This window comes from Diospyros lotus, chromosome 8 (assembly GCF_014633365.1).
Source record: "Diospyros lotus cultivar Yz01 chromosome 8, ASM1463336v1, whole genome shotgun sequence".
NCBI classification, from domain to species: Eukaryota; Viridiplantae; Streptophyta; class Magnoliopsida; order Ericales; family Ebenaceae; genus Diospyros; species Diospyros lotus.
The window spans coordinates 2,207,911-2,221,629 of NC_068345.1; the positions used below are offsets into that span (position 1 = coordinate 2,207,911).

The 13,719-nt window shown below is 35.3% G+C and overlaps 3 protein-coding genes across 6 annotated transcripts in view; 2 read left to right on the top strand and 1 right to left on the bottom strand.

Moving 5' to 3' along the window:
• LOC127807678 (uncharacterized) overlaps nucleotides 1-621 on the top strand; it is a 40,389-nt gene extending 39,768 nt beyond the window's left edge. For both annotated transcript variants that reach the window (XM_052345715.1, XM_052345714.1), the window contains one exon: nucleotides 241-621. In XM_052345715.1, coding sequence (XP_052201675.1) covers nucleotides 241-351 — 111 coding nt within the window. In that variant the 3' untranslated portion in view covers nucleotides 352-621. The remainder of the gene's footprint in view (nucleotides 1-240) is intronic.
• Nucleotides 622-1,326: 705 nt separating this feature from the next.
• On the top strand, nucleotides 1,327-2,072 carry LOC127807680 (uncharacterized). Its single transcript, XM_052345716.1, has one exon. It carries the CDS (start codon nucleotides 1,410-1,412, stop codon nucleotides 1,896-1,898), a length of 489 nt encoding a protein of 162 aa, XP_052201676.1. The 5' UTR covers nucleotides 1,327-1,409; the 3' UTR covers nucleotides 1,899-2,072.
• A 5,456-nt stretch (nucleotides 2,073-7,528) lies between these two features.
• LOC127807120 (serine--tRNA ligase, chloroplastic/mitochondrial) lies at nucleotides 7,529-13,319 on the bottom strand. 3 transcript variants are annotated; one of them, XM_052344758.1, is made up of 10 exons: nucleotides 13,002-13,319; nucleotides 12,767-12,915; nucleotides 11,621-11,714; nucleotides 11,390-11,538; nucleotides 11,199-11,291; nucleotides 10,455-10,634; nucleotides 9,852-10,018; nucleotides 8,726-8,860; nucleotides 8,526-8,619; nucleotides 7,529-8,004 (listed from the first exon to the last, which is right to left on the bottom strand). In XM_052344758.1, exons 1-10 carry the CDS (start codon nucleotides 13,234-13,236, stop codon nucleotides 7,747-7,749), a joined length of 1,554 nt encoding a protein of 517 aa, XP_052200718.1. In that variant the 5' UTR covers nucleotides 13,237-13,319; the 3' UTR covers nucleotides 7,529-7,746. The 3 variants fall into 3 exon arrangements, with proteins under 3 accessions (XP_052200718.1, XP_052200719.1, XP_052200722.1); XM_052344759.1 differs by lacking the exon at nucleotides 13,002-13,319 and having other exon boundaries at nucleotides 11,621-11,721; nucleotides 12,767-12,913; XM_052344762.1 differs by lacking the exon at nucleotides 13,002-13,319 and having other exon boundaries at nucleotides 11,621-11,738; nucleotides 12,767-12,911.
• Between the last annotated feature and the right edge of the window lie 400 nt (nucleotides 13,320-13,719).

Sequence of the window (13,719 nt, forward strand, 5' to 3'; positions counted from 1 at the left end):
CAAGTAGTCCGAAATCATTTCGATGTTGATGTTGTTTCACATTCCCAAAACGAGATGCACCTGGTGAATTTATGTTGCTGATCATACCTAAGGGGATTTCAGGCTTTAGCTTCTTGTTTCTTTTCGTAGAACAACTCTGCTTTTCTATCTGTATCGCGAATGCAGCCTGGAGACTTTGGAACTTCCTTTTGTTACTTGCAACAAGTCCGAAATCATTCTGAAGATGCCATTGTTTTGCAGTTCCCGAAAGGAGATGTCCCTGAGTGGGTCTGCAATGCCATGGAGGTTGCAGGAATCGACATCTCTTCTGTTGTGCTCTATTCTCAACATCCTAAGAAGGTTAAGTGCTGAAATTGAACTGAGATACAGAGGTTAACAGCAGGGGCTTTGCAGCCTCTATTAAGGAAGATGGATGTAGAAGTAATTTGATACACACCGGCAGCATATATTTTGTTGCTCAATATGCTGCATTTTTTGTCCCACATTATACCCTAATTTAGGATACCTTGTCCCTGCCAATACGCATTGCAAGTGAATTTTTGTAGCCCCCTTCCCCCTCTTGTATAAGAATATATTTAATGTAAAAATTACGTTATGTGATTATATTTTTCCTTGTCATAAGTGAATATTTTTAGTCAATTAAAATCCTTAGAATCCCCCTCCCCCATCTAGCACACACAATAATGTCACACTTTGTTTGTTTGTCCGTGTTTAATTCTTTGAGTAAACATTTTTGATACTTTTGGTATATTTATTTAGTCAAAAAAAACTTGAAGTTATTATAATAATAAAATTTCATACCAATACCAAAAAAATTTCTCAACACATCCCTTTAATTGAGTGAAAAATAGCATAATTTTCAAATCAAGAGTGAATACTATAATTTATTAAAATTTTAGGTTAAGTATAATTTATTTTAAATATAAAAACATATTTATATTATTTATTATAATTATAAAATAAAATAATTTTTATGCCTTTATTCTTCTAAAATAAAAAATGTTATCTTCCAATAGCCTTTAATATTTTTTAAACAATAAAAAAAAGAAAGAAGCTGACACCACGAGCATAATCCTGCGTGCTTTCCACACAGGCCATCCCAACCCCAACCAACCACCGACTCAGATCAGATCCTCCGTCAGGCAGTGGCCCCCACTCGTACCGCCTCCGTATCCAAACATCTCAACGGCCCGATCTAATCCCCCGTGTACTCCCCGCTTCAATCTCGACCGTCCATCCAGTCCTCAACCGACTCCTCATTTCAAACCCCAAGAAAAGGCGTCGAAACCCACGTGAAGCCTCGCCGAAAACACGCACACAAAACGGAAAGGCCAAACGTGTTTCGTATTCGCCCCTTCATATATACATGTGTAGATATCACGCAGAGGCGAGCTAGCAAGTGATCAGAGATGGAGAACAGAATCAAGGCAAAGAACGATCTCCGACTGGTCGTCCGGTCCAGGCCGGCGGCGGATGGACGCTGCAAGAAGCATCAGACGCACCAGCAGTCACCGGGGGTTTGCTCCGTTTGCCTGACGGAGCGGCTCTCTCAGTTGTCGCGCAGTTCGAAAACCAAAAGCATAGCGTGGTCGTCTTCCACGTCGTCTTTGTCTTCGCATAATTACTCTTCGTGCCAGTCTTCTCCGGTCCACCGCCGGTTCCATTTGGCGGCAGATCATCGGGCGAAAGGCAAGATTGATAGCGTGATTAGGAAGAGTAGGTCGATGGTTTTCGCTCCGAGAAAGAGAGAGATGGAAGGCGCGGAGGGAGAGGAGGGGAAGAAGAAGAGAGGGTTCTGGTCGAAGTTGCTTCATCCGAGAAGCAAGAAGGTTGACGCCGGTTCGTTCTTCCGGTCAAGCACCTTGAGAGAGAGGCCGATCACCACAGTGGTTCGTTAATGGAGTTTCTTCTTCTTCTTTTTCTTGGTGTTTCTCTGATTTTGTTTAGTGCATAAAAGAATTTGTAATTAGTATTTAATTTACAAGTTAAAGAAAAACCAACGATGTATGAATGATACAATGAGCAGAATCCTCCCCGAACGCAGCATATATACAACTCTTCTTCGTATTGCACCATCCAATCCAATTGCGCTTGTCCTTGCCATGGCAAGTCTCTGTGAAATAACTTCGATTAGAAGAAAGAAGGCGGCATTTAAGAGACCCTCCTGGCGCAACTTAGACACTCTAAAATCCTCTTACAAATTTACTTCTATTTTTAGTTAATTAGGGATAGATACATCTCATTACACTTATGAGAAGAATTTGTAATGACTGAGAAGGTCGAATAAATATTAATTGCAAGCAGATATAATTGCATTGCAATATTAAATCTAGCACAATATCACATTATTTACTATAAATATTTTTTTTCCCTATATCTTGACCACATGAACTCTATTTTCTTAATTATGATAAAGAAATTTTAAAAATGATATTAATTAAAATTTAAAATTATTCTATCTTGTAGGTCTCGTGACACTTTTTTTCGTTATAATTTACACAAAAAGTCGATGAATTTAAAATTTTAAAGTTCAAATAAATACAAACACATCATATAAGAATAAAACCCGGAATTGTACTTTATTTGAAGGATATACATGAGCTGTATTTTTTATTTTCTCTAGACCTAAAGTTTAAATCTAATTTGTCAACAAAAATGTTACATAAAACAAGATTGTGACGTTTTAGAAACGCGTGGACCATCAAATGGTCTATCCAATCAACTTTTATATTGTCTATTTTGCCATTTTAATTTTCAACTTCGAAATTTGTTTTACCTTCGTGAACTTAAATAAAAGAGATCGTGTTAACTTATATTTGGACAAAAAAATATAAAAAAATATAAATGGCAAGGGAAAAGGCAAAAGAATAAAAAGATTCATTTCGTTATTTGGACAAAGATTTAATAATAGAAAGGGAAGATATATGATATCCTTCCGTCTCATTTTATATTATTACTTTGTTAGTGTCTCGATTTGGAATGTAAATAGAGAAAAGAAATATATTTATAAATAGGGTATTGTTAATTATTATCTTGAGGATAATAGTTAAATAGCAATAAATGTATATTATTTTTGAATAATATGTATTTATTAGATTTTTTTAATATCTAAATAATTTTATTAATTAATGATAAATATATATATTGTTGTAAGCATTACCCTTATAAATATAACTATTAATTTTATTATTTTAAAAGTATTTCATTCTTTATCCAAATAAAATACAATTATATTACATTTAATTATGTTTCATTCTTCCAAACAATAGAATAGAAGAATAATAAACTATTTAGATATTTATTTATAATATTTTTAATTATATTTGTGTATTAATATAATATAAAGTATAATATATTAATACTTATAAAAATATCACAAGTGAGTGTCAAAATAACATTTTTGCTCAAGCAATATGGAATTGGAAATGTTATCGAATATGGATTTTTGATCTTTACATAGCATTTAGTATTAGTTATTAAAAATTAATTAATAATTATTCATTATAGTTTTCTAACCATTAATGTTAAGGAATTTTGATTTATTTTTCGACATAATATTAGATCAGGTGAGTGGGACCCAATTAAGAATCGAGTCTCGCACACTCTTAATCTGTTGCTATCTTAGCGTCGAATAACATAATTATTATTTGATATGAATATTAAATTAGTTTATTAATGCTAAAAGTCACCTAAAGATCAAAATTTCGTATTTAAATAGTACATTTGACCTAAATAGTTGCCACCGAAGCTAAGAAAGACTATTTCCAAATAGTTGACTCTAGATTTTGAAGTCATACAACAGCACAGTTAGGAATCAAACAAGGAGACGTGACAATGTTTTCGAACTAAGTTTGTAAAAAACAGACAAGACGTCTGGGGAAAACCAAGCGTGTTTGAGGGGGTGGGGGGCATTTGACTAAGCAATGATCACGTGCACGTGTGGTCGTGCATTGTCTTGTTCTTCCCTTGACGGCTACTCTTCCTTCCTCCTCCGTTCGCATTTGAAAAAACGCCACGTGACAACAAGGACCTGTTTAGACCCCACCCCACCTGTCCCATGCTAAGGAAATTACTGAGCAATTTCCATTACTGAGCAATTTCCTGTTACTTGGAAAATGCTAGAGACCTCGATGGACTTAACGAAATGGATAAAAAGATCATTTTGTCCCCATACTCTCTTCCTCCCTTTCCCATGAATTCTCCCCCAGCTCTGCGTGTCATCGATTGTCGACGAGGCTGGGCGACTGTGACGAGACGTGACAGAGAGGCTAGCAACGGCCATGGCAAGCAAGGGAGATGCGTAGAGCGAGGGGGTGGTAGTGGCCCGCTTTGCAAAGTGAGTGGGGGTAAAATCGTCTTTTTGCCCTCTCTCTGTGAGCTGCTCGGTAGACCCGTCGGGCGCTGTAGAACGACTCCCTATAACTTTGTTGTTCTGAGATTGTTTTTAATTTTTAAAATAATAAAAACATGTTTGCTTATTTATTTTTAAAAATAACTTTTTCAAAATACAAAAAAAATTTATACACAAAACTAAAAATAAATAAATCTCGTTATAACTGTTTTTATCACAAATACAAAACTAAAAACAAAAAAATTTCATTTTGACTGCTTTTATTACAAATGTGTTCAAAATTTTTAAAACGCAGAAAACACTATAAATTGCTAAAAAAGAATGCGTTTTCAATAATCTCAAAATAAATACTCAAAATTTAAAACTGAAAATAAATTAAAAATTAAAAATTGAAACACGAAAAGAATACCCTCTAAATATTTTCTTTCCCATCATTTTATCATTTTCTATAATTACTTAAAAAGTATTTTTCTTAATATATAATCCTTAACTAAGGTCTCATTTTATTTTTATCTTTATATTTTTTTTATTCCCACAATGTAATGAAGTGTACAAAGTCCATGTACAAATAACATTTACATTTAGTATTGTGAGTAATAAAGGTATCAAAAGATTTAAGATTAAATTCATTTTGTTAGGATTAACTGTGCTCGAATGTTTGAATAGACTTAATCAGCCCTTCAATTTTTCGATTTTAGTCATATCAGCCCCTGCACTTTTGTTGTGCTTAAATTCACCTTTTGGATTTTTTTAAAATAGTTCATTTTGCCCTAAAATGATAATTTTCGGTTCATTTTACCTTTAAAACTCTATTTTTTTTTGGGTTAAGTTCACTTTTAAAATTTTTAAAATAATTTATTTTTCTCTAAAATGATAATTTTCCATTCATTTTACCCTTGAATTGTATTTATAGAAATATGGTTCTTCAAAATAAACTGTTATTAGAAGTCCCCATCACATGCTTTTGCCAAGCCATAATTAGTGCCAACAAACTTTGACTCATCTACTGCCCAAGTCCAAATATGCCATAAGAAATATTAGTTGTAAATGTCACTAATTATTTGTATATGTACTATTAATTTATTGAGATATCATTTATTAAAATGAGTCAAATAAATTTATATTAAAATAAGATTGTAATACTTTCTCAATCAAGATATAAAATAGTCAAAATAAGGTTGAAAAATGTTTCAAGATTTTTACCAAACTATTTGTTAAATTTTTTGAAATAGGGCACAAGTGTTATTTTTTATTATTTATAAGTATTAAGATATATTTATTTTAAGGGGAAAAGAGATAAGTATATTTGAAAAAATTTAGATAAAATGTCACGTAACTTTATTTTTAAGGATTGTTAGATAAATTTAACAAATACATTGAAAATGATAAAAATTTAGAATACTTTTCATATCTTACTTTTTATGATCTATATCTTAGTTAATAAACACTACCTCAACATATAAAGGAGTCTATAAAACTCTGCTATATAGTTAGTGTATTAGTTTTACGAGACATGTTTGTTTGAAAAACAAGTTGTAATTGAGGATCAATAAAATTTTAATTTAACTGAAATAATCAAACTGAATTAATTAAAATTATTGATTCGGTTCGATTCAATTTTCATATTTAAAAAAATTGAAATAATTGAACCGATTGTTTCATGTTAATCAAGTACAATATAATAGTTATTTACGTAATAATAGTTTGAAAATGAACTCATTCTCTATTTTGAAGATTAATTAGCTCATATTACTCGTTAATCAAGTAATAATTGAATTACCTGCATACAATCTCATGGATAATGGAGTAATAAATAGAAGATTTTTTAACCATTTTTATTTTGAAAAGCAATCGACTAATCTCTTTTGTTAGTTGAATAATATCTAAAATTACTCGCATAACTTTACTATTTACTTGAGTAATTAAGAAAATTTACTTAGGTAATTGAAAAACTTATACCGTCATTTTTTGGGTTTTGTTCGCTTAATTTTGCTGTTTCCTTTGCCTTCACAGTTTAGGGAATTAACTGTGAAGACAAAAGTGACAGTACCTCATTTCTCAAGTGCTCATGCCCCTTTCTCCCAAAGTTTTGTGCTTTCCAAGTTCATATGCCTATTAAGTTTGGATGCGACTCGTTACTTCCCCTGTGCATATTCATCCCATTTTGCAATTTAATTCTTTACTTCTGGATCTGTTACTCGGTGTTCATCAAGGAGGACATAAGGTGCCTCATCTTGATCCTGTTTAAACTCTGGTGGACTAACTGCAACTATATCATATACAATAACATGAGGGCGCATGCACAAACAACTTATCAGTGGTGCCTCAGTTCTTGATCCTGTTTTAATTCTAGTGGACTGACTGCAACTGTATCATATTGGGTAACATAAGGATGTATGCATGAACAACATATCAAGCTTTTATTATCCCATGCATGAAGTTGACTACATGTATTCTTGTTCGTCATTTCTATGGTCTTTATCTTCAGTAAGCTAGAGGGTGTATGCATATCGATACAAAACAGTCATGCGTCTTTCATGTTTTCACCTCTTTCCTGTGGTCCTCATCTCTGACAATTAGCTAATTGATAGTTGGGGAGAAAGATGATAAATGTGTACTTCAGCTGAATGGTGGTCTAGTTCATATGCTAAGGTTACACTCACCCTTTTATGTTTCCCAATTCTAATGCACTTGGATCTCCTGAAACTTTCCACTAGGGTATGGTTGCAGATGTTGTATGCTGCATGCTCAGGTGTTTACATGGGATAAAGTTGTGCCATTTGACCATTTTTGGGAGGTGCTCAATGATACTGCATGTAATAAACCATGTCAAGTCAAGGCCAGTATTACTAACTTGTTTGCACAGACAAGGGTCCCCAAGGAAGAGAAAAGGCCCCATTTCAGGAACAAAGGGCCTGCATAGGTTTCGGTCAGAAGAACCATTTTACGTGAACCCTTTACCAGATTGCTTGTGTTGGAAAGCATCTTCAACTATATAGGAGTTGGGAGCGACAGAACAAATTCTTTCATGACAACTTCCGCAGGCCAGTGGACCTATGGCATGGCATTCTTCAATCATCGCAAGCCATTGAAGTTAAGCTCAGACTGTTTATTCCCTGAAAATAGGTCTATGGTTTGAAAGATGATGCGTTAGGGTTGGAGAGAAGGATGGCAAAGTGACTGAAACAAGGCTGCCCTTTCAAATATGGAATAGAACTGACAGAAAGACAGGATCTAGAGTAGATAACTGATATACAACATTGATGGTTAACTCAAAATTGGAAAGGAAGTTTGGATTCTTCCAACCTAAGATTTTGCCATTTTCTAAAAATTCTGCTGAAAATATGAAGCACAGCACCAAAAATACAGAATAAAACCTGCAATATTTCATCTTCCTATCTGGACTTTGGAGTGATCACCTCAAGCCCACCTGTAAAAGGCCTCAAAGGCTCAGGAATAACCACCGAACCATCTTCTTGTTGAAAATTCTCAAGCAAGCATACAATCATGCGCGGAACAGCACAGGCTGTGGCGTTTAATGTGTGCACAAACTCTGTTGGACCCTTCTTTAGATTGGTTGATGATGATTCGGGACGGTACCGGATTCCTAGTCGGCGACTTTGATAGTCAGTACAATTTGATGCACTTGATATCTGTTCAGAAAATTATATAGCAAGGAGTTAAGAGGATTTCCAAATATAGAAAAGGTTAATGCGGAATAATAGTTTATTGCCGCAACTATGATTCTGCTCATTTAACATGGCCAAGAGTAGTTAGTAGTATTGATATATTTTTTCGGAATCTAACAACCCTCCAAGATGCTATACTCGTTCTCCTTAACAAAGGTGAAAGAGTGAGAGACCGAGACCACTGGAGGTAGCCCAGTGATAGGTGATAACATTGGTGGGCCTAAGGTAGTAAGTTCAAATCTCGTGAATCTTTGCTCCTCTATTAGATTGTGAGGTATAATCTTAGTTTTTTTTTTTTTTTTGGGGTGGGGGGGTGGCGGCACTGAGAAGAGTCCCAAATTGCATGGTATAAATTCAGACAATATTGTTGAAAGAAGAAGTAGATCATGTATATGCATGTCCCTCTCTCTCTCGCTGACTGCAGTGTCATCCATCATTCATGTATATATACTTAGACATGTGACCAGAACATATTTTGGACATACCTCACCAAATCGCCCTAAGCCTGGCATCCATGCCTCAACATCAAATTTCCGATAAGCAGGTGCACCCAAATCCCCAGAAGCCATATCTAGTGTTCTGCCAAGTTCAATATTATTGCTTTGAAGAATGCATTGATACGAAAATAAAACCACACAAGCGAACAAGCATATTTAGGGACATTCAGGCAATTGTCTATACTTACTTAAAATGAAAGCCCAATGATGAGTAGAGGTCCTCTTCAATTTTGATTAATTCTTCATGGTAAGAACCACTTTCCCCAGGTTGGCAAAGGATGAACATCTCCACCTTACTGAACTGGTGGACTCGATAAAGGCCCCTGTGCCAGTATAGTTACTGATCTATCAAGTATAGATAAAACCGTATTGTATGTATCATTAGGGTCAAGAGCTATATTTTTTCTTTTTATTTCACTGATAACTAGTAGGATGATCAGCAGCCATTGAAATTAAAAAAAAAAGAAGAAGAAAAGAACTTGTAGATAAAGCCAAAGAAACAAAGAAGGGATTGAACCGCCATTGCTGACATATATTTGATAATATATTAACTCCCTAGAGGTTGTCTCAAAAAGTAGACAGCTATTGCCAAAATCGTTGCAACCATGTGAATATGTTCACGTAGAAACTTGACATAAAATAATAGGAACAAAGTGCATCTCACGTCCAGTTATTCAGGCCTAACTACAGGGAACTGATATCCCACAATATGAGAGAGAGAGAGAGAGAGAGAGAGAGAGAGAGAGAGAGACTGAATATCTGCAATATTCATCATTTTACTTGCTATATAATAATAATTACAGAAAAAAGATTCCCATTCATATTCATTGGCACGGATCATTACTAAGAGGTGCATCTTGCACTTTTATCAATATAGGTGCACCAAAGACACATGACAACACCACCCAAGGTGGTAGCTTCGTGGGGGTCACCCCTTGTGCTGAGACTTAGGTCTCAAGTTCAAGTAATGGGCCCTTGGTTGCTTGGGTGGTTGCTTGCCATTCCGTCCATGGGTTGTAAAGGCAGGGGACCCCACCAGGTTAGAAGGTGACTTGTTGAGTCCCTAGTGACGTGGGTGGTTTCCCTTTTAATGTCTATCATACACATAAGAAAAAAGGCATATTACACAGCAATTCAATTACAATAGGGCCTCCCGCATCAATCACTTTAAAAGGGAAACAAAAAAGCAAGAAAATGAGGGTGAAAGCTCCAAGAAAAATAAAATAAATTCCATTTAAGTGCACTGAACATAGACTGATAAAAATTGATGCATTTCAAACAACTTCCATGTAAAGAAATCATATAGCAGTTTACCTTGTTGCTGTGCCAGCAGCACCAGCTTCAGTACGAAAGCAATGGGAGAAAGCTACATACTTCAAAGGTAAGGATGACTCAGCTAGAATGGAATCCATATGAATTCCTCCTACTGGAATCTCTGCAGTGCCTATAAGGCATTGATCGCTACCTTCTATAGAATAAACCTGTAGTAGTTGGCAACATCTCAACTTAAAATAGCCAATAGCTCCGAGAAGATAAATATTTTCAGTTAAATTTTAGCCACAAATCCCAACCCCCATCTTGTTGAAGATGTTGGAACTTTAATTCTGAGAAACCAAAAACTATACGTACATAAGCAACTTTAAAAAGATGAAAATGCTAAAATGAAAATCTAAAACAAATTGAAGTGGGTTCAACTACTGATCACAGTTCAAATAAGAGATCTAACTACTTCTAGAAGTTTATACCCCTACCAAGGATATAGCTAAGACTGACAGGGAGGTTCATGGTAAATATGGTTCAAAAGCAACAGTATTATCAACTTGACATCTGACAATCCATGCTATATAAGTCAGGACCATGCTATATGAAGTATCTTCAGAAGAGGTGGTTATTAGTCATTATAAGAAACCTATGCACCTGTGTATTTTCCCCACGAGGTTGGAAGCCACATTTTTCAACGACAGAAGACCGTACAATTTCTGGGGTAGTAAGGGGCGTGAAGCCTCTTCTAACGACTTCCGAGATTGTCCAGTTTATAAGGGCCATCTCTAGCAAAACTGCTTCATTCTTCAAGTAGTAGAATTTGGATCCACTGACCTGCACAACCATGAACAAGTAAGATCTACTATAACATATAAATCAAAGCAATTTATTTTTCCCCTTTTAGTTCCCCCTTTCTGTGGAGCCACAGCAGCCCATTCCTCATCAACCACGGAAAATCAACCATAAAGGGAACCATTGATTTACCAACTAGGAAGAAAAACATTCAGACATGGTTATTTATGGGTGAAGGTTCAATTGAATCCAACATAATGGTAATGAATATCCTTGGTTGTGGACAAGTTGGGCAAGCCTGTTTTTTATAGAATATACGCTGGGAATACAATTTAAAAAATCTATCGGATTGAACAGCAAAGAGAAACAACACTAATATTCAGTTGCTATTCTTTCTCTCCATTCAAAATCTCTCAAATAGCACTTGATCTTGGAAGTGTTTTATTTATCCAATAACAATTTCGTATCAGTTGTACAGAGAAACATCAGTTCTGACCTTCAGAGATAAAATTCTAATTCATATAAATATGCACTAGCTGATAACTCTCAAGCTTCCACATAAACAAGCTAAAGATGCTAAATACCTTAGTTGAGCAGAAGAAATACCTCTGCAGCAGCGTCAAAATCAAAGAGATCCAAATCTTTCCCTAGTTGAAGGTGATCTTTGATAGGGAAGCCAAACTCCCTGGGGTTGCCAACCTGAAAAAATGCAGGTAAAGTGAGAAAGGAAATAAGAAGAAACTCATCCCCTTTCTGGGGAACAAGCAACAGGAAGACAGATAATTTGAAGAAATAACCATCTTTCTTAGCACAGAACTATCTTCCCCTCCCATTGGAACATCTGGATGGGTCATATTTGGTATTCGCTGTGCTTCCAGCTGAAGTTCATCGGCAAGTTTGAGCAAGTCTTCTTCCAAAGTAATAAGTCCTTCCTTAATATTCTTACCTGATGAAAGTTTATCAGAGAACACTATAAGATAATCTATAACAAGTGATTGAAAGGATAATGTCAACTTCAATTGTTATACCTTCTTCTATTAGCTTCTGACGCTCAGAGGGTTCCAGCTTCCCTTTCATCTTGTTTGCGACAACATTCCTTTCAGTACGAAGCCTTTGAACTTCCTGCTATCTGTGAGTGACAATTAGCTACAATTGAGAATAAAGCAGTTTATTTTGCTGCTGTCATGCACAAATAAGTGGCATTTCTAAGCAGAAAATGGGAGTTATGTTATAAAAATGCATGGTTTCATTAAACAATCTCATTAGGCACCAAACCTCTTTCATAAGCAAATTATTTTAGCTGGCATTAGCACATAAATTTTCAAGGTTAAGTATCATATTCTACTTCAGGTACAAGTCCATATGCTATAGCATGTACTTTTTTGTTCCATTTCCAAGGCTGCCATGTCACATAGAGAGGAAAACTGTTCATCCATGGATCAGATATTTTAGACATGTACATCTCCAGTTCACCGCTCGCAACATAGTTGCAAGGCTGACTCAGAAGCTTAGGCCAACACTGTGGGGCAACAAAAAGATAAATTAATCCAAGGTTTAAGGAGTGTGGTTAAGAACCCTGCAATTGCTTATACTCCATGCACAAATTTGAAGGATTCTGCTCTTATTGGAGAAATTTGATGAATCAGAAAGACAAATTGTAAACTTGCAATGGGTGAGCATGGAATTCATACAGAAATCATATAGCGAAGAAACTTCCAATGCAACTACACAGGATGTCCATGATAAAGCGTGATATGAACTAATCAATTAGGATTCTGGCAAGTCTTTCAAATTCACTATTCACATGAAAGAAAAAGAACTAAATCCTCGTATCAATAGAAATAACCTTAAATTTGTTTTACTAGCCATTGATTATCATCGGTGCAGTCAATAAAGACATTTCTTAATTCGCACACTAAAATTCAAGTTCATCTTTTTCTTGTTTGAATGTAAAATTTGCACAGTTAAATTTGAAGGCTAGGGCATTTATTTTGAATTTCAATATTGCTCTTCTAGTCACAATGTCATTGATTACAGTTTCTTGTTCAAATTTTATCTAAATCAATCTAAGAAAATTAGTCCACATTCACAGTTACATCAATTAATAGATGGATAATTCAATTAAATTAAACTCAAAAAGAAAAAAAAAAATCAAGATTCAGAAGAACCATAACCTGCTGAACATTTAACAATCTGTCGTAGAGGTCAAGAACCAGTTCCAAGTTAGCATTGGAACTGCGCTTCTTAATGTTGGCCGCAACAGCCACTTTGTTCTCCCGAATCCACTTGAAATCTATAGCCGCTTTCCACTGAGGTTTGATAACTGAACCAAATCACAACAACCAATCGTCAAAAGGCCAAAACACTTTCTTGAGGGGAGAGGATGAAGGGGAAGCAGATTCAGATTACCTTTTTCCTCGATGAGAGTGGACTGGACGGCAGAAATGGAAAGAGCTCTGGAAAGAAGCGGAAACGAGGGTTTGACGGGAGAGTGGAGGGGGAGGAGGAGGCAGCGGCCACCATGAAATAGGGCTCTGGAGAGTGGCCGGAAAATGGAGGAAGACGAGGGTGAATACGATGGAACTGCGGCTAGCTTCAGGGTGTGGAAGGCGGTGCCGCCCAAGCACAAGCATTGCAAGCCCATCGCCACGGCTACAGCAGCGAGAAGATGACGATATGAGATTAAGAATTTAAGATGCCCGACGCTCTCTCCCTCCCTCTGCTTCTACCTATTTTTAGTGTAATTTTCTTCTTTCCTCCTTACTCTCATAAATAAAAGGTATTTATTTACCCATCTCATGAGTTGGTAAAATGATCCTAAATCTAAATATAAATAAATTTATTTTGTTTTATTTCGATTGGCATATGATTAATGGGAGTCATTCTACAGGATTAGACAGATTGACCGATAGACTTACAAAATAGAGGTTAAAAAATTAAGATATTCTCACTCACATTACATTAAAAAAAATGCAATGTAATGTGAGTAAGGATATTTTAGTCTCCATTCTATAAGTCTGTTTGTCAATTTATTTGACTCTCATAAATTTTTTAGATTAATGGTCCTTAATTAAGGTTATGATTAAATATTTTTTTATTAATAATAATCAAATAAATGATATTTAAC